The sequence below is a fragment of the Pungitius pungitius genome, chromosome 7 (genome assembly GCF_949316345.1).
Source record: "Pungitius pungitius chromosome 7, fPunPun2.1, whole genome shotgun sequence".
In the NCBI taxonomy this organism is placed as follows: domain Eukaryota; kingdom Metazoa; phylum Chordata; class Actinopteri; order Perciformes; family Gasterosteidae; genus Pungitius; species Pungitius pungitius.
The window spans coordinates 580,874-608,213 of NC_084906.1; the positions used below are offsets into that span (position 1 = coordinate 580,874).

General features: G+C 42.1%; 1 protein-coding gene across 8 annotated transcripts; it reads left to right on the forward strand.

Annotated features, from left to right (window-relative positions):
- nfic (nuclear factor I/C) lies at nucleotides 1–27,064 on the forward strand. Of its 8 annotated transcripts, XR_005120116.2 has the most exons (14): nucleotides 2,731–2,905; nucleotides 6,706–6,876; nucleotides 7,737–7,913; nucleotides 8,128–8,311; nucleotides 9,332–9,406; nucleotides 9,963–10,037; nucleotides 10,620–10,740; nucleotides 11,730–11,851; nucleotides 13,941–14,054; nucleotides 14,419–14,576; nucleotides 14,871–15,054; nucleotides 17,341–17,429; nucleotides 18,884–19,157; nucleotides 19,360–21,064. XR_005120116.2 is itself a non-coding variant. In XM_037469016.2 (13 exons), exons 1-13 carry the CDS (start codon nucleotides 116–118, stop codon nucleotides 19,016–19,018), a joined length of 1,608 nt encoding a protein of 535 aa, XP_037324913.1. In that variant the 5' UTR covers nucleotides 1–115; the 3' UTR covers nucleotides 19,019–21,064. The 8 variants fall into 8 exon arrangements, 6 of the variants coding, with proteins under 6 accessions (XP_037324913.1, XP_037324916.1, XP_037324910.1 ...); XM_037469016.2 differs by lacking the exon at nucleotides 2,731–2,905 and adding an exon at nucleotides 1–118 and having other exon boundaries at nucleotides 18,884–21,064; XM_037469019.2 differs by lacking the exon at nucleotides 18,884–19,157 and having other exon boundaries at nucleotides 20,924–27,064.
- The last annotated feature ends 276 nt before the right edge of the window (nucleotides 27,065–27,340 follow it).

Sequence of the window (27,340 nt, forward strand, 5' to 3'; positions counted from 1 at the left end):
ACGTGACCCCGAGCAGCGGCTTTACTCCGTCACGCGCACGATGATGGAGATGAGAATGGAGTAATGAAGACCGGGAGATGTGCAGGCGCGGACACCAGCTGTAACCTGCTTCGAGATGGTAGGACAAAGCCGGTCCCGGTGCCGGTGCCGTAGTGCAGCGGGGGGGGGGGGGGGGGGGGCTCCTTCCTATTGGTGCGCTGCTTGCTGTTTTTCACAAAGACGCAATGGAGGAGTTGTGCTACTAACATTATCTGCGCAGCTTCAACTGGAGCACAAAGTGCCACCAGTGATATCGTTTGTCTCAGAAAGCCGATTTAAGTTTAAAGCCAAACATTAATGTCCGATGAGTGACGGATGTCAAAGCAGAGCATCTGCTGCCGAACTTCGTTCAGAAACCTGCCAATCAAAATGTCCCTGTGTCCCAGGACAATGTAGCGCATATACAAGACAACTTAGGAACAGGATCGACTTGTAAGGATCCTGTCTTCCATTCGGCCTACACGTGATCTGCAGAACACTCCATCATTTACACATACTGGCTCATTTCGCCACGGACTGAAGGGAGGAAGCCGTCAGAATCTCACGATAACAAAAGTTAAAATGTCGTTGAAATGACACATTTCTGGGCATTTAATAATTTCACCATAAACCGTCAAAGGGGATATTGTCCAATGTCACACACGGCGATGAGTATATATTATTTATCAAGTCCATTTTAAACTCGTACAGTTTTGACTAAAGTTTGGTCCAGTCACCTCCGTGCTGGATCCACACTGACTAACGTGGTACCGACCCCTGGCGGCGTGTCAGTCACTTGACAGCCGGGCTGTGTGCGCGTGTGTCTCCCGCAGGAAGAATGCGTGGCTGAAGTTTCGGTCCCACTGGTCCGTGTGCGTGCTGGTCAGCAGGAAACGGGCCGCAGTGATTCGGAATGGAAGGCCGGCAGAGGGCCTCCCGTCTCGGCATGAGGCGCTGGGATAGAAGACGTGTGGCCGACGGTTGGGACTAATTTATCACGTTCAGATGTTTTCACAGCAGTATAAATAGTCACCATTATAGCCTGAATTTCCATTCATTTTACATAAGGGACACAAAGTACACAAACATGTGTCAAGTGGCGGTTTTAGGGAAAATTATGGAAGTAAATCTGTCATCGGGTTTTGAAAGAAAAAGGTGATTGCATTTCTAGCACTGAATATTTATGCATTGAAATGATGTATCTGATTGAAACGTCACGATGAGGCGCAATGAGCTCCAATGAGCGACTTACAATAAGTGCATTTCCACATAGAGATACAAACTCAGAAGAACAAGTCACAAGAAAGTACAATTTTCATAATATAAGCAGTTTCAAAACATGTCATAGAAAAGTGCCATTATAAGAACAGTTTAAGTGCTACGGTCTGTTAGTGTTTTAGTCAAGGTAGAGTCTAAAGAGGTGTGTCTTGAGTTTGAAGATGTAGAGGCTCTCTGTGGTCCTGAGGTCATCAGAGAGCTCATTCCACCATCTGGGAGCAGGACAGCAAAGAGTCACCATCTCGCCGAGTGCTTTTCTCTCAGTGAGGGAGGAACAAGCCGCTTGGCAGATGCAGATCGGAGTGTGCGGGTTGGGATGTAGGGTTTCACCATGCCCCGGATGTAGACTGGTCCCGATCTATTCACAGCATGGTACGTGAGCACCAGTGTTTTGAACTGGATGCGGGCAGCCACTGGTAACCAGTGAAGAGAACGGAGGAGTGGTGTGGGAGTATTTCGGAAGGTTGAAGACCAGTCGAGCTGCTGCATTCTGGATGTGCTGCAGTGGTCGTATGGCGGCAGCAGGGAGACCTGCCAGCAGAGAGTTACAGTAGTCAAGGAGATGACAAGAGCCTGACAAGAGCTCCTCCACATGAGGAGGAAATCGGCCCAGATGCATTCAGGCCCAGGTTTAAAAACTAGATCTTAATTCTCCCACTTACTGGGAAAGTGGATACACACACACATCTTTTTTCACATTTTAATCAAAGACCCCTGCTTTAAAGGCCCCTCTCACCTGCATGGTAGTGTTTGTTGGATGAACAATTGATTGGAATTAGAATATAACCTTTTTTGCATCTGCTTTAAAAATAGTTCAAAGAAAGAAAGAAATTATGAACATCATTTCATTTGAGCTGATTTTCAATTAAAAACAGTAGTGTAACTTTATATGTCATTTAATATAATCTACAAAATACTGTTGCTTTGACTTGTTTTAATAATTAGGACAAATGCTTAAATATGGGCCGTACGAGCCCCCGTTACCGTAACACCATGAATAGAGGTGCATCTCATTACAGGCGGTGGCTCACTCGACCGAGATGCGGTACACATGACCGCAGTTTTCTGGCACCCATCTTTAAACGGACCAATTCTTTTGTTGCTGCACCTCGCCGTGCACGTCACCGTGCACCTCCTCGTGTGTGTGTGTGTGAATCCTGAGATGACCTCGGCCAGCAGTCGGATTGTTGGGAGGCTCAGTGCAGCAGCTGCTGCGGCTTTAAGCCCATTTGGGATGGGCTCAATTCATAACGTCATTTCACCTCTCCCTCTTTTATTCTTCGCCCCCTCATCATCTTCCCTCTCGAAATGACGCCGTCCGCCATTCTCTCCGCACAATGACTATGCCGAACTTTTCTGGTGTTTTTTCCACCGCGAGCACTTTCCCGGAGACGCAACTTTCCCGCTGTGTCATGATTTGCGGGGTTTGCGCGTCAGAGGAGCCATGCACGATGTGACTGCAGGAAGTGTAGCGTCGTCTTTAACCCGGAGGCACAGCGGGACGAGCGGGATCGTGCAGGAAGTAACGTGGAGGCGGAGGATGTTCCCGTTGACGCACCGCCTGGTCTGATCCATCCGCATCATGTTCTCTCCTCTTGCGGGGGCTCAGGTAACCTGCGCGGGGCTCGGTGTGCCCGCTGCTCTGCACACTGATGCAGTGTGCATGAAGGAAAGCTAAACGGACCAATGGCTTAATCCAAACCATTTAAGTAATGATAGAGACACTCGGATTAGTGTAGTGCACGTATATGCTGACATCTACGGTATCAGACACGTCACCGAAATAAAGGCTATTTATATGGTAAATTCCGGACCATGATAAAAGTAAGTGTACAGGACCTCTCTGACTACTCTTGTACAATAAATGAAATATTTTTACTGTACAAATTTAGAGGTTTCTCCAAAATAAAAGTCCTGTAAGTATATGTTCAAAAACCATAGTTTCTCAATATTTGAACTGTGTTAAAACACTTTGCCCAATAATTCCAGATAAACCATACATAGATATGACTTTTATGACTACACATTTAAAGACATTTTAATTCTCAAAGGTAAACTCAACATTTGTACAACAAAGTAAATCAGGATATCTTTTATCTTTGAAAAATACAAGATCTTTTTGTGTGTTTTTTGGCATGCTTAACAATCGTGAATCCAAACATTGTATTTGAGAACTTAAAGGTTTTACAGCTGGAGTTTACTATGCAGTGGACGTTTTAGTCTGTGGATTTAATTTGGAGACTCTCATTCAAAGAAAGACAAAAAACACTTTGAGTGATGCAGTTATACAAGGACAATATTAACTTTAAACGTCCATTTGCATTGGTTCGTCGACAGTTGTCTTTGTAGCCGCATCCAAAATAGTGTTTGGCTCCCTGTGGTTTTTGGATCGGTAGAAGCCATGCGAGCGAATGACGGGACCAAGAGAGTTTGTGGAGGGGACCCAGGACCGAACATCAGTTGTCAGAGAGGTCCTATGTTAAGAATGGTTTTATTGCAGTTCAAATATGGAGTTATTGGACTTTTCACAATTTATAGAGTAATAATACTTCATTCATCATCCTAGTAGTCAGAGAGGTCCTTAACACATTGGTCTTTGTCTGGAACTATTGAGAAATATGTTTTCATTGCAATCCAAATATGGAGAAATTGTGTTTTTGAACGTGAAAAAACAGGGCTTTTACTTTGAAGAACTCAATCTGTACAGTAAAAATGATTTCATATTCAGCGTCCTAGTAGTCAGAGAGGTCCTTAACACATATGGATTCCTCTCAAATTTTGACAGCGATTTGCCGCCATAGTCTTCTGAGGCGACCGCGTTGACAGAGCTCCAAACGGAGCAGTTATAGGAGGGCTGCAACATAGACAGCCCCAGACTATGGTATTAACACGGCTATTAGACAGCCCCAGACTATGGTATTAACACGGCTATTAGACAGCCCCAGACTATGGTATTAACACGGCTATTAGACAGCCCCAGACTATGGTATTAACACGGCTATTAGACAGCCCCAGACTATGGTATTAACACGGCTATTAGACAGCCCCAGACTATGGTATTAACACGGCTATTAGACAGCCCCAGACTATGGTATTAACATGGCTATTAGAGGACAATCATTTACTGCGTGTTACTCTGCTTGTGTTTGTACATTTATTTTCCATCCGGGGATTTGACCCAGCGTCCTCCCCCACCATGCCGTTAGCTGCTAGCTGTAGCAAACGACACATTGACCTGTTTTGAATCAGACTTTTGATCCTCTGGTATTATGCATGCCGGGCCTTATGCACATCTGAACCCCTATCGTGGCTCATGTGTTTTAGCAGTAGGAGCTGCTGCAGATTGTGGTACAGGCAGCTTGATGATGTTTTTGCGGCAGCTGCCACAACGTTACGTCAGCAACCTTCACTTTGCGACTGTGGTGCCTCAAATGTGCCGTTTTCGTTTCAGAATTTGACAATATGTGACAATAATACGGTCCTAACGAGTGTTATTAGCCTGAAGGAATGCAAATTGTAAATATTAATAAGATGCCAGGGTAAGAAATGTACTATTTACCATTTTATGAAAAATTGGGGGCATTTTTTAAAACTTGTGAAATAACATTTAATCTTTGTTAAAAATAATAAATAATACTTATTTGGGCTTCCTGTACATGCATTTGTCATCAAAAGGCAGCAATAAGACTATAAGGCAGTAGTCTACAGATCGAAGTGTTCCTTATATTTCTAACGGTTAGAAATCTCCAGCCTGAAGGAGAGTCTCCCAGACTTCTAGAAGATGGTCAAAGACTATGAGGCCGAAATTCAGAAGCTCTCTGAAGAAAAGGTTCTGGTTCAGATTTCACCCATCTGAACTCCTCTTGTTTAGTGAGCAACAGGGACAGCAAGGACCACGGTGTCGGGGCGGATTTAGAGGTAACTGAAAAAAGAATACTGTAGGACACTAGAAGTTGAAACGGTGGGCTGTAAAAAGGCGTCAACTTTTGCTGTACTTAAGAAGAACAGTATATTACTGTCGATAATTACTTGTATTTTTACCACCATTTGTTTCAATTAGGGTTGGACGGTGTACTGGTACCGCGGTACCCTTACGTTTAAAACGGTACGGTTCTGACTATTTTTAGTATTAAAAAAGCGCACTCAGTGTCCGGCTACCTGCACGCATTGACTGGGTGGGCGGGGCTACCTGCATGCATTGACTGGGTGGGCGGGGCTACCTGCACGCATTGACTGGGTGGGCGGGGCTACCTGCACGCATGCAACAGGCAGCTGTCACTCACAGAGTCATCTCAGGGAGACATGTCCTCGTGAGCAGGAGCTGTTGACCACCGTCCTTGGCTTGTTGAAAGAAAAGATGCCAGAAGTGAGATCTGGAAATACTTTATGTACAAAGCATTTATTATTATACGCATTTTTTTGGTTTCAAAAAGAGGAAACGTCCGTGTAAAAGAGGACGTCTTGGTCTTGTGTTGACTGATAGGAAAGATGTTGTCAAGCTAACAAGCACAGCTACAGGCTGTTAAAGGGTTTAAGCTTAGTTTAGTCAGTTTAGTAGTATGATGTGACACAGCAGCAGTACACAAGTATTGTTTTGATAAACAGCAATGTGCTTTAGAAGTGTTTAGGGTTAAACTCAATCCAGGTGCACGTTGAGGGTCAGGCAGTCCGGTTCAGCACATGCGACACAGTGTCATCATATGGCAGCTTTGTTGATTTGGGCAGAACAAAATGTGTCCCGCTCCTGCTAGAATGACAGTTGAATGTCACTTGTTTAAAACTCTGATCTATTTAAACAACACGGGACGCAGCGCTGCGGCAAGTTAAAACCAAGTCTCTGTCTAACGGACTCACATGAACATATTTATGCTGCAAAATGACACCAAGACAAGTAGAGCTATTTTATCCAGTGTCATTTATAACACTATCTTGTTACTTTTATTTATCCTCCTGTTCCTTTCTCTTCTTCCTTTTCTGGCTTCCTGAAGCATAATTCCGCTTCATGATGACTGCCGACCTCATGAGGGGGGGCCCCTTGAGGGGGGTCCCGATAACAGGGTCACTTTACTGCATTGACCATCAAAGGGGCCTCACACAGTTTGTCCTTGCATTTGATTCGTTGTCTCGGGGCCCCGAGCAGCTTCTTGTTTTGCTTGCGTTGACGCGACGGGTCTGTGTCCGTGTGTCCTAATTTCTTCCCGGTCAGTACCGGCTTACTTTCACCACTGGCGCTGGTTCATCTCCAACGCACAACAACATGTAGTTATTGTGACAACCCTATCGCACGATTGTGCAGATGTATAAAGATGTGTTTGATAGCCACTGAGGTATATGTTTGTTAAGATGGGTGATGAGAGGAGGGTGTGGTACACAGCCGTGTCTTCACGTTGATGTCTGTCTGCCACGCAGGATGAATTCCATCCGTTCATCGAGGCTCTGCTACCCCAGGTCCGTGCCTTCGCCTACACGTGGTTCAACCTCCAGGCCCGGAAAAGGAAGTACTACAAAAAACATGAGAAACGGATGACAAAAGAAGAAGAGAGATCTGTCAAAGATGAACTGCTGGGAGAGAAGGCAGAGGTGGGATGAAAACACGGAAGTGGTGAAAAGTCGAAATATAGAACTGCTTTGTTTTACAATGAACATCATTTATAGCATTAGGCTACACAGAAATGCTTGACTTGGCTACAACATAAACGGATCCTTTTAAAAATGCTCCAAACGCAACACCAACAACCCGTAAAAGAGTTAGAAGTATTTGATGCAAATCAGTATAACAAAGTGTACGTTCCAAATATTTATTTATGGGTCGAAGTGAGCAGCTACCAAAGAACGCGGGATGTGAAACAGCAGCAGCGCGTCACGGTGATTACGACGATATGCGGAACATTTCTCTCACACGAACCTTCTGAAATGTATTTGAATCCAAAAATCAAGCAACGCATCACATCAATCATACATTCTCCTTACCTTCGCTGAACCAACTGAAATATGAATTTGATCCAGGGATTTTAGACTGTATTCGAATCGTCGACCCCGAAGTAGTGTAAGTAGCCGATAAGAGCTGTTTGAATACTCTAACACTAAGGAAAGGAACTTTAATGCTTCCCTCCTTAGCTCCTTCAGCATAGGAACCACAGGCAATATTCATATAGTGACGTATCATTGGGGCGTTCATGAGAAATGACAATCACAAACACACAGATCATGTAAGTAACTGTTAGCATCAGTCATTCTGGAAATATTCATTCGATTTCTCAACCAGTAACATAAACTTATATTTTCACATCCAATCACACTTGTACAGTATATGTTCCCCTTTGTTCTGACAGCACATGTATCCAGACAGACACAGTCGTGTCAGAGATTAGGCCCTTTTTTGAGATGTTTTCAATAAATGAATTCTCTCCAACTCCGTTTGAAATATCATCTCTTCCTAGGTGAAACAGAAGTGGGCCAGTCGTCTTCTGGCCAAGTTAAGAAAGGACATTAGACCTGAATGCAGAGAAGACTTTGTTCTATCCATCACTGGGAAAAAAACTGCTTGTTGCGTCCTGTCGAACCCGGACCAGAAAGGCAAAATGAGACGAATAGACTGCCTCCGACAAGCTGACAAGGTAACGTTTCTTCCTCCGTCTGTTTACATTTCTCTTGAGCTTAAAAAGCTTTACATTTAAATGGCAGAGATATTTACTTTGGTTTTATCTTGACACACACCTTGGTCTGTGGTCCACTGATGCAGGGTTTGTTATGGCGTGTTACAAACTTCACCGTGGCTACAGTTTGATTAATGCTGTTTTCAGTCACCCATTGTCTTTCTTCTGCTTCAAGGTGTGGAGGTTGGACCTGGTGATGGTCATCCTGTTTAAAGGAATCCCACTGGAAAGCACAGATGGAGAGCGACTGGTCAAAGGAGGCCAGTGTTCTAATCCAGTTCTCTGTGTCCAGCCGAGACACATCTCCATCTCTGTGAAGGAGCTGGACCTCTACCTCGCCTACTATGTGCAAGACAGAGGTGTGTACCAAAACTAAAATACTGATTCATGATACTCTACAGCCACAAGAATACATCAACATAGTTTTTTCCTCCATTTATATGTTGGTTTGAGGGTCAGCATTGTTTTTTAAATTAAAGCAGTCTAAAACAACATGGAGTAAATCTGGGGTGACATTAGTTGCAGTAAAAGCCTTCCGCTGCCACAATGTTATGGATTTAAATCAAACAACATTCACATAGTGGGATGGTATTATTGTCAGGAACGGGGTGGGTTGGGATTCATTTGATCTATCTTTTGGCAACAGCACAGGTCATATTAATAGCATGTGTGAAACCTAATTATTGACATCAATACAATTATTATATATAATACAATATATATATACAATTATAGCACAATAACTCATACGATAAATAATGGGGCATCACCCTGAGCTTACAGGAACTAATAACCAATATTATAAATCAAGTCTCATAATCCATATTCACTCCACCAGAATAAAGAATTTGGAAGGTTTGAGAGAAAGCAGCTGTCTCTCCTATTAAATGGTTACCCTGATTTTGCACACTCTGGTACAGTAGGTGGAATATGCACCTAATTAAGTTGGTTGCGAAGAAGAGGAAAACAAAGACTCTAAATGAGCAGCTTGTGAGGCCGTACCTTACCTGTTACAGGTGCAGTAGTGTCTCTGATGTCTTCTCCGAGGGAAAACTGCTGTTACCGTTTCAAAGGCCACGATAAATCAAAACCAGATGAGATCTTTCTGTGAAAACATCATTTTCTCTAAAAAAGCGTCGGCTAAAAGACATGTAATGTAAAAGCATTCCATTAGAATATTGATAATATTGATTATAATGAACAATGCAGCTTCTAGCAGTATCAAGCCCAATGATGTGCATTTTTAGAAGTACTTTACATTTTTAATGCTGAGATAACTTCCCACTTTGTATTAACTATTAGCCGCTCAAGCAGGTTCATTCAAATCTGCAAACGTGAACTGCTGTATTCACCCCCCCCCCCCCTCCTCCTCCCCCCAGAGGGAGAGCAGAGCACCAGTCCCAGTCGCACCGGAGTGGGTTCTGACCAGGAGGACAGTCGAACCGCCACCATGGGTAATGGAAAGCAGTGTATACACACACACACACACACACACACACACACACACACACACACACCCCCTGGTGAAAATGTCATGTCAATACTTCTTTCACCGGCTGTATATATATCTTAAGAAACTGGAGAGGTGTCATGTTGGTTGTGGCGCTGAAACCCAAGAGCAGAATGCTGAGCAGTTTATTATAAAGAACCAGAAGGTGAAAAGTGATGAGCTGGCTTTGTCCACAAGTGCAAGGCTGAGACAGATAAAAAACATTAACAACGCCGCCAAGGATTGCTGCGTGTTTTTGCCGTAGCACAAGTTCCAGGTTTGTAAACTGACAATGTGGCGGTGAATGAGTGACAGCTGTGAGATGAGCACAGCCCAGACCATTACAGGAGGCTGATCTGCAAGACCAACATATTGGAATAATGCAACAAGAAAGCTTTGCAAACATGAAGCACTTTGTACACAAACAGCACAACAAGAATAATGCCCTAAATGCCCATAAAGAGTTAAGTGTCATCATACTGCATGAGACAAAGAATGTGAAAGCTGTTGTGCTCCTCCAGATGGTCCAGAGTTCCATGAGAGCTTTGAGAGATCAGGTGTCTTCAGTGTCACTGAGCTGGTCCAAGTCTCAAGAAGTAAGTGGGACCCTTCGTTCTTTACCAAACGCACCCCTTCCTTTCAACACTGCGTTTCATTTACATGGGACATTTCACTTTCCCAGTCATAATTATAACTAAGATAGAGATGTGAATACAAATAATTACACTACGAGGCTGGTGATATGACATGATTATGCAGTGTTTGCACCAGGTTTACAACTTGTTGGGTATATTGTTGTAGTTAAGTTATGATATGTCTATAATAAGTCTTTGACTCGATAAAGGGGGTTCACTTCTACACCAGGAGTTCTAAACCGGTCATTGGAAACACTTCCCCACACATGATTTATTTTAAGTTTTAAAGGGGACAGTTACGCAGTAAATCAAATCTATAAACATTATATGGCTGATTTAAATTTGAAATGTGTTGTCTGAGACTTAAAAGTGACTTAATCTGGTGCAATTTAGTGTGTGTTTTACAGCTTAATGCAATAATCTGACGTTACGCTGTTTGTTTCCTGTGCAAATAATGAACATTATTTTAGTTTCAAACCTTTCCAAGTGGGAAATGTAATATCACAATTTCCCTCAATTCAAGTATCTGCGTCTTTGTTGTAGCTCCAGTGGTCACAGGAGTAGGACCTAGTTTCTCTATGGGGGAGCTCCAGGGTCATCTGGCCTACGACCTCAACCAGCCGGTCAGCCTCAGACGCTCACTGCCCAACACCTCATCCAGCGGGTAAGCAGCCCGCACACACACGACGGTGCACATGCACGCGCACACAGGTACGCACGTGCACCGGCAAACAAACAGCTGGTAGGCGTTGAGTTTTAGCTGCAGCATTTGTTCTCGTTTGAGGACTGATAATCGGAGTGCATCAAGTATGCTGCTGGATTAGTGGTGGTCTAACGGCCGGGTCACATGATCAGCGGGAGAGGCAGCGACCGGACTGTGACGCCGGCAGAGTCCGGTCAAACCCTCAGAACAGCAGGGAATAGAGAGATGGATGAATGAGTGAGTTGATGAGTAAGCAGAAGGATGGTTGGCGAGATGAATGGAGTGGCTCAGTAAGTGGATGAACAAAAAGATAAATGGACTGTACTTGTTTAGTGCTTTTCTTGTCTTCCAACCACTCAAAGCCTGGATGTCATTAATGACTCACTGATAATAGGAGCTACCACACACAGATCACATGACAATCAGTATCTAACATTCCCATCATTCACATGCCGCACTCACAGGAGTTTAAAGGAGCAATGTTAGTGTCTTTCTCAGGGACACATGAACCAGCAGGGATCAAACCACCAATCCTCTGATTGGCCTACCTACAGACCCCCGGCATACGGGACAGCAGTGCATGGCCGTGCTTTCTGTTCAGTGAGGGCAGGAAATCACAGCAGTCAGTGATCACTTGACTCTATGCTGTGCTTTGCACTTCCCCCCCGATGGATGGCGTACACACCCCCCCCCCTCCCCCCCCCTCAGCTGGTCCATCTGCCCCTACAGTTGTAAACATAGGGGTTAGTTGAAGTATGTCCTTTCTAGCTCTACAGATAGCTCCTACCAGCAAGCTGGAAAGTGTAGTAAAGGTACTAGTTTTATTAGTTTACTACTAATATTTCCAAAGCTTTATTCAGCTGTTATTCATAATATTCACACATGAAGCTTCACATGTTTCTACTGGAGCTCATATTGTCTTGCTAACATCTCTTTGTGTGTGTCGGCAGTAGTAAGCGGCATAAGTCTGGCTCCATGGAGGAGGAGGCCGACAGTCCAGGGGGGGAGTATTACCACTCGCCCTCCTCTCCTGCCAGCAGCTCCAGGAACTGGACTGATGACATGGAAGGAGGTACAGAACAAGAAAATCTAATTCATGCAGAGTCTGTTTGGTTAAATACTGTATAACATATATATTACACGCATAGCATCACTGACAGCAATCAGGTGGGTGTTGCTTTTGTGAAGCTGCACACACAGGATGCTGTGAAGGGGTTTCGATTTCGCAATCCCTACCCCAGTAATTGTTGGCACTGAGTCCTCCTTTATCAGCTGCACCTCTTCATGCACTCAAACCCTGTCTTCCCCCATCTGTGTGGGTACATCCCAATGCTCTTACTGCTTTCCTCACATGCCTCTTAGTCCCACCTTGCCAGGGATGAATGGAGAAATTCAAGGAAAAGGTGCCAGGAGACACAAATTGAGGGGATATGTTCCAAGAAAAAGGAAGTTTCTGTTTCTGATCACAGCTGGATCAGCTCTCAGTCGCATTTAACAGCTGGAGAGACTTTAGACAAACTATAATAATAATGAATTAATCATAATGATAATATAGGAACCTTGAAAATGTTTTCATTGACTTATGTTCTCATGATCAAGGTTGTGGGTTTCTCTGTTGTTCTGGTGATCACGTGGCCTTTTACAGCTGGAACATCTGATTTACACTTCACACCCACTCACACATGTTGGCACCTTACTGATTTCTACTTCTCTTTCCGTCTCACGCTTTGTGTGGTTGGGCCTCTCGCTCTCATGAGCCGCTCTTTTGGATTTTTGGAACACAGCGTTATGATTTGCGTCTGTGTGTTTTGAGATTTGGACTGATATTAAATAACCCAGCATATCTTTATGTTATTTTTGGAACACTCAAATTAATTTATTAGGATTTCATGTTTCGTGGGGAAAATAAAATGACTGACACTAAATGGAAATATGAAGTGTTTTTGTCTCTCCAGTTCTCTCTGATTTTAATCCTAAAAAGTTATATAGGGGAATAAATACAAATCTTTCTAATAAATGAAGAAAGCTGACTGAGCTACAGTTAACAAATACTAAACCAAATATAAATCTTTAATCCGTTGTTTGTCTTTAATGTAAAATCCAATTAGACCAATCAGCATTCAATCAATTAACTGATTATTTGAAACCATTTCCTGGAAGCCTGCTCTTGTGCATCCTTGCTGGTGGTTCCTCAGAGATCCTTCATCGCTCCTCTTTCCTCGCTCCTCAGAGCAGAAATAAGCGCTCTGGCGTCCCTGTTAGGATGGTCGGAGCAGAACAGCTTCCAGTTCAAGCACGGAGCGAGGAAATGACAAATAAGAGACTTGGGATGTACCCTGTGTTGGTTCGTCTGCTGCGCCTCTGGGTATGTTCCCTGCTTTGCTCCCTCTTATTTTCCTGCTAATATCTTGCATCTGTCTGCATTACCTGATTCTGTTTTTTCCGTTTTGGTTTACCTTAAAATGACTGTTAAATGTCCTTCTGCCCCTGTGTCTACCTGCATTTGGGTCCATCCCTTGCTGCTCTATTTGCCCCCCCCCCCCCGTCTATTAGTGATGTAATGTGCATATCTGATCAGATAGCTTACACGTCTTCTTTACAAAGCTTTGTTAGTCGTATCTATCCGAAAAAAATTGTGAGAAGTCTATTTTCTGATGACTTCTATACAACCTGAGGAGTTGTCCCCCGATGTCCATTAGAAAAAAAATGCACCAATGGCTTCACCTTTTAAACCCAGATGTTGCAGTCCAACGGTAGCACAGGTCACACACTGCTGACTGGTACTTTGTTCTGGTTCTAAACTTAGAACACAGATTTAGGGAGTTGCAGCAGACTGGATAGGTTTTCCCCAACCAGCCAATTTATAAAATCATCTTAAAAAACCTCAGCGGCCCTAAAATTGCTGATCAAGTTGATCAAGTAAAATTAGTCATCATTAAGAAACATCAGCATGTTTATATATTGAAGGATGGTGGTGTTTTAAGGAAAAGTCTTAGGCATCTAGTTTCACTGACGAATAATAAAAAATAATATAATATGCGGAAGCGTGGCACTGGAGGTCATATAAAAAGCTGCTGTTACGTTGGTCTTTCCAACCAAAAAGTTTCCAGATCTGTTGGATCTGACACCAAACCACATGTCTGTCCTGGTTCTGCTTTCAGGTCTGTCTCCTCCATTGAAAAAAGCAGAGCTGGAAAGTCCTTCTTCCCAGGAGGACTCACCAAGATTGGGCTCCTTCACTCAGCACCACCAGCCAGTCATAGCTGTTCACAGTGGTCAGTATTAATAAATATATTTAATAAACCACATATACGCATGCATCTATGTCTGTTATCCACACCTCCTGCAGTGGGCAGTGGGATTTAAATTTCACCTCCAATACACTAACACACTGTGCATAGCGTACTCATGCACACACACAGGTGGGCACGCTCCCACCAATGGACAGAGAGCACGGGTCAGAAAGAGAAAATGCTCGGTGTGCAACCCCCCCTCAATAGGTGCATCTGCCTGCCCTGACGGTCGGTCCGTCCCAGTATCATATGTCTACTTGGTACCAGTGGACCTGTAACACAAACATACTGTACATGTACACACAGACCAAAGCCCATTTACTATGTTCTCTCTCTCACCTTTCAGGTCTGTCTCGGAGTCACCACCCTTCATCATCTATACATTTCCCACAGACGTCCTACTTGCCCCACGGAGCGATCCGCTATCCCCCCCATCTGGCCCAGGAGACCCTCAAAGATCTGGTCTCATTGGCCTGCGACCCTGCCAATCAAGCTCCTAGCTCAGTGAGTACAACCAGCCAAAGAATATACCATAGGAGCTGCAGTACTACTTTAGCAGGCGTATTACTACACAAATAGTTGGATGTCTTTGCAGATGCATTATTCTTGTCAACTTATGAATATAAACCAAAACAACGAGTGCCCCTCCCTGTGTCTACCCGCCATGCCCAATTTTGTATAACTGTGCTAGTTAATTATGAAATGTTTGCATATTATTTAGGACAATATAGTATAGCAGCATTGCAACATAACATTGAAATATGACTTTATTTATGTTTTGATGTCAAATTGTTCTAGCTGAATGGAGGCAACCAAGGGAAAGTTCCCAGTCACTACATCTCCTCTCAGATGTTGGCCTCCCCTGGAAATGCCCCCTCCCCGGCTGCCCCCCCGTCCTCCTTACACAGGCCGACTCTGCCTGCAGAGTCAAAGGCCACTAGCACCTCCTCTGACGGGGGGGCAAACTCAACCACATCCCCCAGTAAGTGGTCAAAACTGACATCTTTCGTCCTTTGGCATGACACATAATGTGCATATATATTTAAATCCTTCCCAAAAAGAATAATTTATAGTGCTAAACAGAAGTTGATACTAGTGCAGCATAAAGATAACACAAAAGGTTTTGTAAAGGCTATTCCAGACTGACAGAAGAAGCTATGCACTTTAAACAACTAGAATGTTCTGGATTACCCTGATCTTTATTGTTTTTTTATAATGATAGTAATTATTAGGGTCCTCGCAACAACTAGTCGTAGCCTAATGTATTTCTAGGAATTCTTTTTATTCTTGATATCTGCATTTCTTGGCATTTTTTGCAGAGTTGAAATAGGCCTCTCAGAGATTAAACCTAATTATTTTCAAATTTGGGCAGTGTGATTCTGAGACCATTGCCTTTTAAATATTGTATAAAGCTTTAAATAATATTGAACTATGTGAGCTTGAAGCAGCAAAACATAAAAACTCAGCCAGTTCTAACTCAGCCAGTTATAGAGGGTTTGAAACTATAGTACACCTTTAGATTATCCTTGATGAGCCTTTTCATGAAATGTTTTTTTTTATATGGAATAAATATGAATTATATTATATAAACTATTAACATATATATATTTATTTATACATATATTATACTGTGGCATAAAAATGTACCCTGGTTAAAGTATGAATTTGATTTGGTGGTATTCAGAGAGTCTTCACTCAGTAGGCACAGTACTCCGGTTGGATGACTATAAAAAGTTTAAATATAAAAATGACCTTATATTCACTCCTCAAATTTTTTTAAAAGCTCATTGAATTTTGAAATTACAATCATAAAAACCACAATACTGATGGAGAAGCAGTAAAGCCTTAGAGGAAATAAAGTACATTACCTTTTCTCCTTAAGATAGATATCATTTCCTCTATTCACCATGGAAATAACAACTATTGCTGCTCTTTATTTGATTTGCAAATTACACAAACGTCAGAACAGAAAACAGTCTCGTGTTGGGCTCATGACATCATCCGTCGCCGCACACAGCTCAGTACATTTCACAGACTCCTGCAGGAAGTGCGTCTGGATGACTGCCGCTTCCACCGCAATTCAGAAAAGGCGATTTATTCGCTTTGCTTTTTGCGTCCTCTGTGCCGACAATCTGCTTCCCCCGAAACCACTCTTTTCATTGACTCTGCATGGAATCTACTCGCACTAATAAATTGCTATTTTGTCAGCGTTTCCACAATTTTCATACTTCATGCATCATTTTTGGAGCAAAGGATAGGACACCCCTTTGCAACACGCTTACCACTGGTCATATACACTGTGAGTCAGGAAAACACCAGGGGCCGACTGATCGACAAGGTAGCCAAAAAGCTACAGATGAATTATGGTGCTGAGATATGAAATCATCACTTCTTAATCCAGTGGTTCCCAAACCTGGGAACTAAAGTGGGGGGCGCAGCTTCATCACCAACTTGCAAACACACACACATACAACGGTAAAATAAATACAATTGCAAACAAGTTGCAATTAGGTAGGGCACTATATTATATGGTTGTACCTAAGAAAGACAGTGTCTTAAAATACTAGATGTAGACAGTATGTAGCACACTTCTGTTACAGTATTGGTTGGCCTGCTTTATAAAAGGGATGCTTGCTTTTGTGTTTGTTGTAGCTGTGCTTTGTAGAATGTTATACTTGACTTATTATATAACTAGGTGTTGGACATTTTTCCAGTTGCACAATCTGGTATACCTCTCAGGTCAGGTGTAAACACATCAGCTTGGTGGAGTTTGACTGCAATAGACAGACAATAAAAAGGTAAACAAAATAAACAATAAGTTGGGTTATGCAAATTTGATGCTGCTCCCTGGTCAATTCAATCCCATTTATTTGGTTCGGGGGAAAATCAAAAGGAAGAAACAGTCAAACACTTGGATCCCTATATCAGGATGGACTGAAATGCAATAGACATGTGTACAGAATGATAAACATCCGAGGGCTACAATGCATCAATGCATATAAGAGAAATGATTCATATAATGAGAGTAGTTAGCAGAATAATTACAAATACTATTGATAACAGCTGCAGTGGATATAGTAATATGATAATGGTAATAATGGCATCAGTAATAATAATTGGACTAATAATAATAATGATAGCTCTCTGTTGTAGCTCCTTATTTGGTAAGATTTTTTTGTAGTACACTACTGCCTCTCAAAATTTAACATGCATCATTGAATCATGAGAGACAGTATGATCCTGATGTTATTAACGCAAACACCCTCAGCATACTCGGCCCCTGGGACACCCCCTGCCAATCGCACCTCCTTCGTTGGAGTCACTCCTCGAGACCCAAGTGGACTCTACCAAAGCCAGGTTAGTATGGATCGTCGGAAAGTGTTCAACTACATTTAGAAGAGAATCAGATCTCCAACCCATACTAAGAAATCTGCAGTTAAAACAAATACGAATCTATTCAGTTCTGCTTTCTCTGAGAAATTTGTCAATATGGTCTCAAGGGGCGAGGGTTGGACTTTGCGTCGCTCTTGGGGGGCTGTGGTCAAATGTGTGAGTCTGTTGGAATGCATTTATGACATTAGACAGTCTGAACACAGGTGTGCAGTCCTCTTTGCTTACCTTTTTTTCACACCTCCATGCTTTCACTGGTTATTCTATTTTGAGGTAACATTGCAAATTGTGGGTAATTTCCTTGGGCTAAGTTAGCATCTAATGTTGACTTCCGAAAATGTTGATAAAGGGCTCAAGAATGTCTGCCTGAGAGCCCTCAAACACTCACTAATATGACAATTGGACAGCCCTAAACCCTCAGAGGTAGCGGGAGCGCTTCTCAATGTCTGAGTGTGCAGGCGTGCACGTTGGGATTGGGTGCAACATTTTCTACGTTGCTACTGTTTACCAGAGCAATTCCATCCAGAGAAACTATATCACCAGACAGCTGAATTAAAAGGCGCTGGGCAAGAAAACCCCTGTTTTACATCAGAAAGTTGCTGGTCATCTAAGTTTTTAAATCACCCAAACATTCTTGAAGTCTAACAAGCTGGCCGGTCTTGATCGACACATACAATTGAGTATCATCTGCATAGTAATGGAGCTGTATGCAGTGTTTTCTGATAATATTGTATAAATGAAGCATATACAGGGTAAATCAAATCAGTTCAAACACAGAAGCTTGTCGGACTTTGTGACTAACATTGGTGGTCATCGAGAATTCCCCATGCACAAACACAATCTGGAATCGATCATATAAATACGACTTAACCAGCTGAGTGATCGCTTCCTCTTCGCTTGTAACCTGAGCCGCTCTGGGGGTCTTGATAAGTCAAGTTATGTTGGTTTCGCTTTTTAATTTTTAATTTGGCGGTGTGTTAGGGTTGGTGATGAAGCGGCGGCCCACCCCGCCCCCTGGGGATTGCGACCCCCAGTTTGAGAAACCACTGCTCTAAAGGATAAACAATGTCATGTGCCTGCTTCAAGGCAAAAGATCACAGGACTTAATGATTACAGGTCCGTCACCCTGACCCCTGTGGTCATGAAGTCCTTTGAGCGCCTTGTCCCACCTCAAAACCTTACCGAGCCCCTCCTGGACCCCTGCAGTTTTCCCCAGGAATGAACGCCAGGATGGTGTTTGTAGGCTTCAGCTTTGCATTCAACAAGATCGTCCCGCCTCCACCTGCAAGAGGATCACAGACTTCCTGTCTGTCAGGAAGCGGCACATAAAGCTGTAGAAGTTGCCATTGAATGTTTTGATTCTCGCCTTGACTGATGTTGCGTGTTCTGGAAGGAATGTTCTTACATTTCTTTTTTTAAAGGACTGCCTCCTGATCAGATCTGCGAGTGCGTGGCGAGCAAATCCAGTCTCCGTCACCATCTCAGGCTCAAAAGAAAAAATCCCTGCATCCATCGACCATCGAAAAATGGAAGATAGATTGGCTTGGGATGAATAGAACCACCGACATTTTTTACGAAGCTCCTGAGAAAAACTCGAACAACGAACTGCCAATGTTGTTGTCAACCAGCACTTTATCAAAGGGAGCGAAAACATTCCGTTACAAGACGACCGTTGAACATACCATCATCCCTAGAGTGAGTGATAACTAAGTGTTAACTGTCTTGAAATGATTTAGTTAAATCTCGTTAGCTAACAGAGTGCAGTCAGTGAGAGATGTTTCCTCTACTCATAAGTTACTGCCATATTTTGGTAACAGCCAATCCTCTATTTGGGTAAAATAAAATTGGTTGAGACTGTAGTTGACTCGAGGTTTAAATGTGTTCTTTGTTTTTCCAGAAGCATGGATTCATCGCCTCAATAACAGAGAGCTAACTGTGGAAGCTGTGAATCGGATGCAAAGACAGCGTTATGCAAAATGGTCAAGCTGTTTGACTTTGCTGAACATATTGTTTAACACGAGAAACTAAGCATAAATAAAATTGAATGAGTCTGATTTATGTTTTCTGAAATTATTTTTTAACAAAAGGTTAAATGTTATTTCATAAGTTTAAAAAATGGCCCCAATTTCTTATAAAATTCCCCTGGTTTTCATCAGCTCCATTACAGAGAAGGCTCAGAAAAGTTCCTACGGCAGTTGAAGAAATTCAACCTGCCAGACAGACAATAATGTTGCACTTTTACACAGCCATCATTGAGTCATCCTCTGCTCCTCCATCACTGTGTGGTACGCTGCAGCCACAGCCAAGGAAGAGGGCAGGCTGTAGGGTGTCATCCGCTCTGCAGAGAGGGTGATTGGCTGAAATCTGCCATCCCTCCAGGACTTGTTTGCCTTGAGGACTCTGAGGTGGGCAGGAAAGATTGTATCCGACCCCTCTCACCCCGGATGCAGACTCTTTGAGCCCCTTCCCTCTGGCAAGAGGCTGTGGTCCATCAGGACTAAGACACAGATGTCTGCTGCAGTTACGGTCAGCTGTTGGTCTTATGAACTGAGTCAGAGTCCCCCATTGACCCAAATACTCCATCCCGGGAAAAATTTTGCACAGTGGTTTCTGTGACCTTAGAAACATATAGACATACATACGTGTTTTATCTTACTTATCCGTTTATATTGTTAATTCTTGCTTGTATATTTTTTTATTTCATTCTTATATTTTATTCCTATATTGCACCGATTCACCAAGTCAAATTCCTCTATGTGCAATATATGTGGCAATTAATGGCTTCTGATTCTGATCTGCGGCGTCCTTTGTTGCATAAATCTATTGGGGCTCTTGGAAACTGTTGGGTTTCTTGGTGACGCAACAGTTGTTTGTGCCCTCTAACACACATGCCGTATCAAAGCTTTCTTTCTTGTTGCACTGCTTAGGCCGGGAGTGAGGACTAGGAGAGCCCTGCCTCTCGGGAGCAGCTAGAAAGTGGATCTCCCCCACAGGAGTTGGTCTGGTGTTGGGTTGAAGAGGCCTAACAGCTGAAGCTGGAGAGCCTGAATCCTTAATCCTGTCGTTCGACGAAGCCAAACCAGAAATAAAGTTTACAGGACATTCTTAATACCTTTCACTCACACAAGTTGGTTCGGAAAGACAGAACCATAGTTGCATTAGTACAGTTTGGGTTGAGGGTGAGCATCAACGCCGGATTCAGTTCTAAAACATCTCTCGTTCTGCTTGGATTTGCTCTGAAGCTTGACTAACCTCTGAAAGCGTAAGCAGCAAAGGCTCATCTCTGAGGGGGATTAAACTCTTTGTGAAACCATAATTTTATGCTTTTTCAAGCATGTTTTTTTAGGGTTCACAAATGATATCATTTACAATTTGTTGATTATCAATGTTATATACTTCTGTGTGAAGAAATGCAGGCTGAAGTTAAACATGTCTAATCTTGTGTCTCTGTCTCATTCCAGTCCTGGTATCTGGGCAACTGAGGGAACTGTGGAGGAAAGGTGATTGTCAAAGCAGCAATGTCTTGGAGGAAAGGAAACGATGCTGTCATGACATTACCAGAGGAAAAATATATTCATCTTTGTAGAAGTACAACATGTCGTCGTACGTATATATAAATATACAGTGTGGTATATTTGTATGTACCCAGAAGAGACATCCTGGATGAAAGACTCAGCCGTGTTCAAACACAGAGGGAACTATGCCATGTGAAACAAAATGTTTCTCACAAATGACCACAGTGGACCAGAATCAGCCCTCAACACACCACATCCTAAAATACCTGTATCCTAGTTTTGTTCCCGGGATGAGGTCTGTGTTCCTGGAATGAATGTCAGGCTTTAGCGTTGTACACTCGGTCTCTACACAGTAAATGCAGCTCAAGGCCTCCTCCAAACAACCTCATACCCCCTCAACACCCAGAATGCCCCTCTCCCCTGCAGTTGCTGCTAATATACTGTATATGCAAACAAGCCTCCCTTTTTTCTGAACCCACCAGAAAGAGATATCCTTCTGTTGTAATGTTTATTCACCATTTTTAATATGTTATGGATACATCAAAAGAAAATTTAGCATTGAAAATAAGCAATTTTTGTCTTTCCTCTCGCTAAAAGACGGATGGTTTGTCTTTTTCTTTAGAGCCTAAAACATTATGTTGCTGTGCAAAGCATATGTGTTTAAGGCTGTTTAAATATTATGTTTATCATAAATCAAAGAGCAACTGTGGAATAGAAAAGTTATTTTCCAGCCTGCTCAAACACATCACACAGTGCTAAAGTTGAACACTAGTGCGGAGTGAGGCCCCTGTGGAACCAGGACAGGCTCTGCTACTACTCCAGCAGGTCCCAGCATCAGGTCTGGGATGTGGCATGTTAGCAAGCCGGCAGGCTGTGGGTTGATCATCTTGTAAATGCCAGTGCGTAAGGCTCTGAATGACTTGAAGCTTTTCTTTTAGCTGCAGAACGGTTTAGAAACCAACTGACCTGACCAGTCTGCAGCAGTAGTGTTTGTGTTGGGGTTCAGATGAAAACAAGGACAGGTTAGCCGCAGTGCTAAGGTTAGTTTAAAAAGCAACCTTTATGCTTTAACACAAACCAACCAGCCAGAAGCATTTCAATCAACGAGTTTCCTTTCTTTTCTGTGTAATACCGAAACCCAATATTTATATAATGACTGCTTTAGTGAGGCATGGCAATATATTCTAGCTTTTCAAAGCTTAATAATGTTTGATATTTTATAGCTTACGCTTACACGCTGCATGTTAACTCAGTGGATAGAAACGACTCAGTCTCTGTGTTGTCAAAGATCTGAATGCAGAGGAGAGAAATGAATGCTTTAAGTTATTGATTGTCAGTCAAATCTAGCCATACACCCTGGCCTTTTGCTGATTCATACACCATCAGTTTGGAGATAGCAACACTGATTATTAATTCGATTTTTAGGTTATAAAATTTAATAATGTTTTCCATACTTTAATATGTGATGCTTTGCAAATAATGAGCAGTCATTTAAAACATGTCCCCTGAGGATGCTGAAAGGTGTGAGGTGCCATCAGATGGAAGTGCAAGCCAATTTGCATTATTCACACGAATTTGGGCGCTAGAGTGGTTCTGCAGTCCAAAGACATCATAATCGTTTATTTGGTTGCTCGCTTTTCCTATGGAAACAGTAAGGGTTATGGTTTGTGTGATGACTGTGACTCGAAGAATCATGAATAGTTTTCCTTTTGCCCTACTCCCCTTTCCTTTTCTACATAGACAGTAGATTGCAGGGTCTATTTCTTTAGATCTTGATTAAGCCTGTATTAAACTATGCACGATATTTCTTGAAACACATTATGTGCCTTGCCCTTTAGTTAAAAATTGATATACTTCATATAAGCATAGTAGCATGTACAAAACAACACAAAAAAGCTGCATGATTGCTTGACATTAGCCAGTGTAGCAGGTGTACTGAGGCAGTCTCTTAAGTGCAAGCTCAAGGTGAGCTTCAGCAAAGGCTGGGCCACGCTCATCCTCCGGTTCAATCCACCTCAAATGATCAATGGACTGTACTTGTATAGCGCGTTAACACTTCATATCATCATTCACCCATTCACAGCCATTCATACCCTAATAACAGCAGCTACCATACACGGAGCCACCTGCCTATCAGTAACTAACATTCACATCCTGCACACTCAGTAGTCACAGCTACAGGAGCAATGTTAGAGTTAAGTGTCTTACCCAAGTACACATGGACACACTGGTTAGCAGGACCTGGAATTGAACCTCCAATCCTCTGATTGGAAGACACCAGTCCTCTCTTCCCTAAAGACTGTAAACATCTGCAGTGAAAGGCAGTTTTCATTTAGGTAATTCCACATCTCTGCTAACATACTCTCATAAGATAACATTTCTATAATTTAATTGAGCCCACACACAGCAGACACCCCTGGCCCTATTATCTCAGCTGAAGATCCATTCACTACTTTTGTCAATTTGACGACATCTCAACGATTTTATCTGCCGATGAGTCGTCCCTAGTGTAGTGACAAGTATAGAACTTCAGTCTGCTGAACACAAGTACTCACATATTTACATCTTTTAGGATCGCACCAGTGGTTATGATCTTCCCTCCAGATTCTGTATTTAATGGCAAACTTCCTTACTTTGATCATACAACAAGGGTAGCATCCCCATTAGAGCAGAGCTAAACTTAAGGTTAGAATAAGAAAAGCACGCTTGACCAGGTGGGGATTTGATCTCACAGCTGTTCTGGTTCAGTTGGTCAACTGTTCCAAGCTAAGGAGATGGCTCTTAGTGTTATAAATGAAACATTATTGGGGGGTACAGTTTGGCTACTTTGTATCTCAAAAAAGCACTTTAGAAAAAGAAAAAAAGTTGGTTGGAAATGTGAAGTCTGGTAGTTAAGAATTCTCTAATTGTTGAAAGAAGCTTTCTGTTTTAAATTGCAGTATCAAACTCATTATTTACCTCAGAAAAGAGGTCCAAGACAGCTTCTTGACTACATCTGGCCACGAGAACCGTCCCTTAGCATGTATTACTTTACACATGTGAAGAATCGTGTGTCGAAATTATTTCAATTGTGATAGATTTATTATATAAATGCATGCACATAATATTCTTACTTAACTTTTAGGTCATTTATTTTTTAAACTAATGTCCCTGGCACTTGAAACAGCTGGACAAATATATTTAAGGAGGTGAACAGAATAATATAATGTCGCACAACCCAACAAAGATAAACATTTCCATGCATTTAAATCACCCCCCAGTGGCAAGGGTTATGTAGGCGTATTATGAGGCTTATGGTGCAGTGGCTTTGTAAGTGATGGCCAAGATTAGTGAAGAAATTGTACTTTGAGAATCTCATCACTGCTTTATGATGTGATGTGCTCTCTCAGGTTCATAGAACATCACGCCATCGCTTTCTCTGCTCTCTTTGACTTTACTGGGATGGAGACAGCATGGACAGAGAATGACAGTGCCTATGATTTGACTTCTAGTTTCCTCTTACTTACTATGGAGTGCTGTGCAATATATTTTGGTCCTGTGACACAATTCAGCCCTGGCCTCCAGAGATGTACTGTGCAGGTCCTGAGGTAACAAGCCATAGACAACCCAAAGAGTTGAAGGAAACAGACTAGGATTCATGGTTCTTCACTTCAGTTTGGATCTGGTCCACATACCTAAACCCCTGTATATGCTTTAGCTCTTGTTCAGCACACGGATCTCGGATCGGACCTTTTCACAAAACATATTTTGACATGTCACAGTTGGAAAAGCTTTATTTTCTGGTATTGTGCTTGTGCTCCAATATCACACTGAAAGAACTTTGTTGTGATTGTGGACCTGTAGAGACAGGTAGAACTACACATGAAATGCTCATTGCACACATAATAGTAATTATATGATACATTGTTGCGTCATACTGTTTTGTTACTTGGAATGCATTTTAAGATAATTTTTGGGGAAAGAGGGACAGAAAATTGGAATGCATTAGCTATTGCCTTTTATATTCTGACACCCTTAGCCTTCATTTTGTTCAAAACTTAACACTCGGGAATTGAAGTTGTGACTCTGCACAGACACACACTGCTGGGAAACAATACCAGTGTTGGCGGCGCAGCTAATAATTATGCACATAAAGATGCAGGTGTGATTATTTACTGTTTAGCTTTAGTTTGATTCAGCATTGTTTCAGTGTTAGTTATTCTGTGGCAGTTAAACCAACCAGACAAGGCTCCTATTAAGATGCATCGTAACACAATAATATGTTTAACTCTTGGAACGGGTTGTTACGGTTGGTGTTGTAAGCCATTTTTAATAAAACTATAGGGGGTTCCTGTTTGGTGAGCCCAGCAGATACAGTGGATCAGATCTGAAGCTGAATGCTGTGTGATGGAAAGAGGTGTCCAAATTGGTTTTGTGGGATTGGGACATTTTTCACACATGGTTATTTTTTCTATAAACCGTCATTCAACAGAGTACCTACTACTGTTGTTGCCTCTAAACCTTGTAACTCCAATATATGTTTCTTTTTGATATTTCTTAATGGAGTTGTATTTTTTTAATTGCCCTTCAAACCCTTTTGTGTAAATCTTAGTTACTGAGAATCTGCTTTTGTAGTGCTACAAGTTACCTTTTGTAGAGATACCATGTTGTTACTTTTCTGTATGTCCCGGTACATCACTTTAGCACACTGTATACTCAATGTGCTGGAGAGAACCTTTTAAATTCAGTCTCAGATTTCTCAGAACTTTTCAGATATTATAGTAAAGCTGCTTTGCTTGCTTCCAGATTTATATCCCTTACATGAGAGAGCATAAGTATGAACAGATTTCATCAGTTATTGCATGACCACAGTCCACGAAAACAGACCTTTCACATGAACTGCACATCTCAGTACTATGGCATACCAACACTAAATCTTTTGTAATCGATACCTCAAATCAATAGACAAGGGTGAGGTGAAGCCCTTTAGTTTATATATTTCTGAATACCTCATAGTATATTTTACCTTTGCTACTATCCAAAAAAAGCGCTTTAAAGAAATGATTATGCCACAACGTCCTTGTTTAACTGTAACAATTACCCTGCAACACACTTTTAATTGACACCGGACGGCCAATAACACATGACTTGGTATGCCAATGTAATAAAGTCTGAGATTGATAGAGCTGGTATTAAACCTGAGATGTTTACAGTGGAAAGGGCTGCTGCTCTGGCCTGAATGTAGTTTGTAGCAACTTTAAGTACTTTGTAAGAAAGAATGTAAGAAGTCAACCTTTATTTGCATGATGTAAAGAGCTCCTCAACAACTGCACTTAGAAACGGCCATTTAAACTAAAGTCATGATGTATTTCTCAAAGTCAAGGGTCTTTCCTTGGTAGGCGTGGCCCTTGAGGTCCTACAGAATTTAAACAAGATCTATTTTTTTGCATTTAGAAAGCCACATGGCACACTAAAGCATATATTTAAGTTATTCCAACAATCACGCAAACCTAACTTAAGAGTTAGATGTAATAATACACTGGCTTACATGCGGCCTGTCCCTGTTGTTGCCATCCTCATCATAGGATGCTTGAAAAGTAACTCACTGTGTGACAAGAGAATCTAGCTTTTAACGTCTGGCCTTTAGATTTAATATATGGTACCAGTCAAAGGTTTGGACACACCTTCTGATTAAATTGAATGAAATGGTGTGTCCAAAATGTTGTTTGGAACTGTATGGGAAGATCCAGCATTGAATTGGGAATTTCAAATGTTCAGAAACCGATTTTAGTGGAGTTCAAATGTATTTCCAAACAGATAAGAGCAGCTGCAGGTGTTTTAGAAGTGTGAAGACACACATGCTTGAAATGCCTCAGAGCAAAGAACTTGGTCCTTGACTTTGAGAAACCCTCATGGACTCTCTTCTCAAGGTTGGACTTTCTGTTCTAGTTTGAATGCCTCATTGTTTGAGTCAGAACCCTTTGATAAAATATCATTGTAACCATATTTAGTCATTGCATTCAGTAACTGCTGATGAGTTCATTTCTGGAAATGAATAGGTTTCCCTATGCAAAAGAATGTACCATGAATAAACCAGATATACCACAACTCAGCCAACAAACCTCTTGTTTCTTCATACCTGTTAGCATAAGTCATTTATATCTCAGCCTTGTTCAAAAAGTAACACTTTAAACCTGGTTTGAACACCGCGGTTGTCTTTTCCTAACTCCTCATGAATTCTTCTAACCACCTTCCTACCAACATTTTCCACAGAGGTTGCATTCTCTTATAGTAAAACTCACAAAAATAACCAAAACCAACACAATGATGTATAAACTATTGTATCAGGATACTCGACCGGGTTGACAGGAGCTGACGGACTAG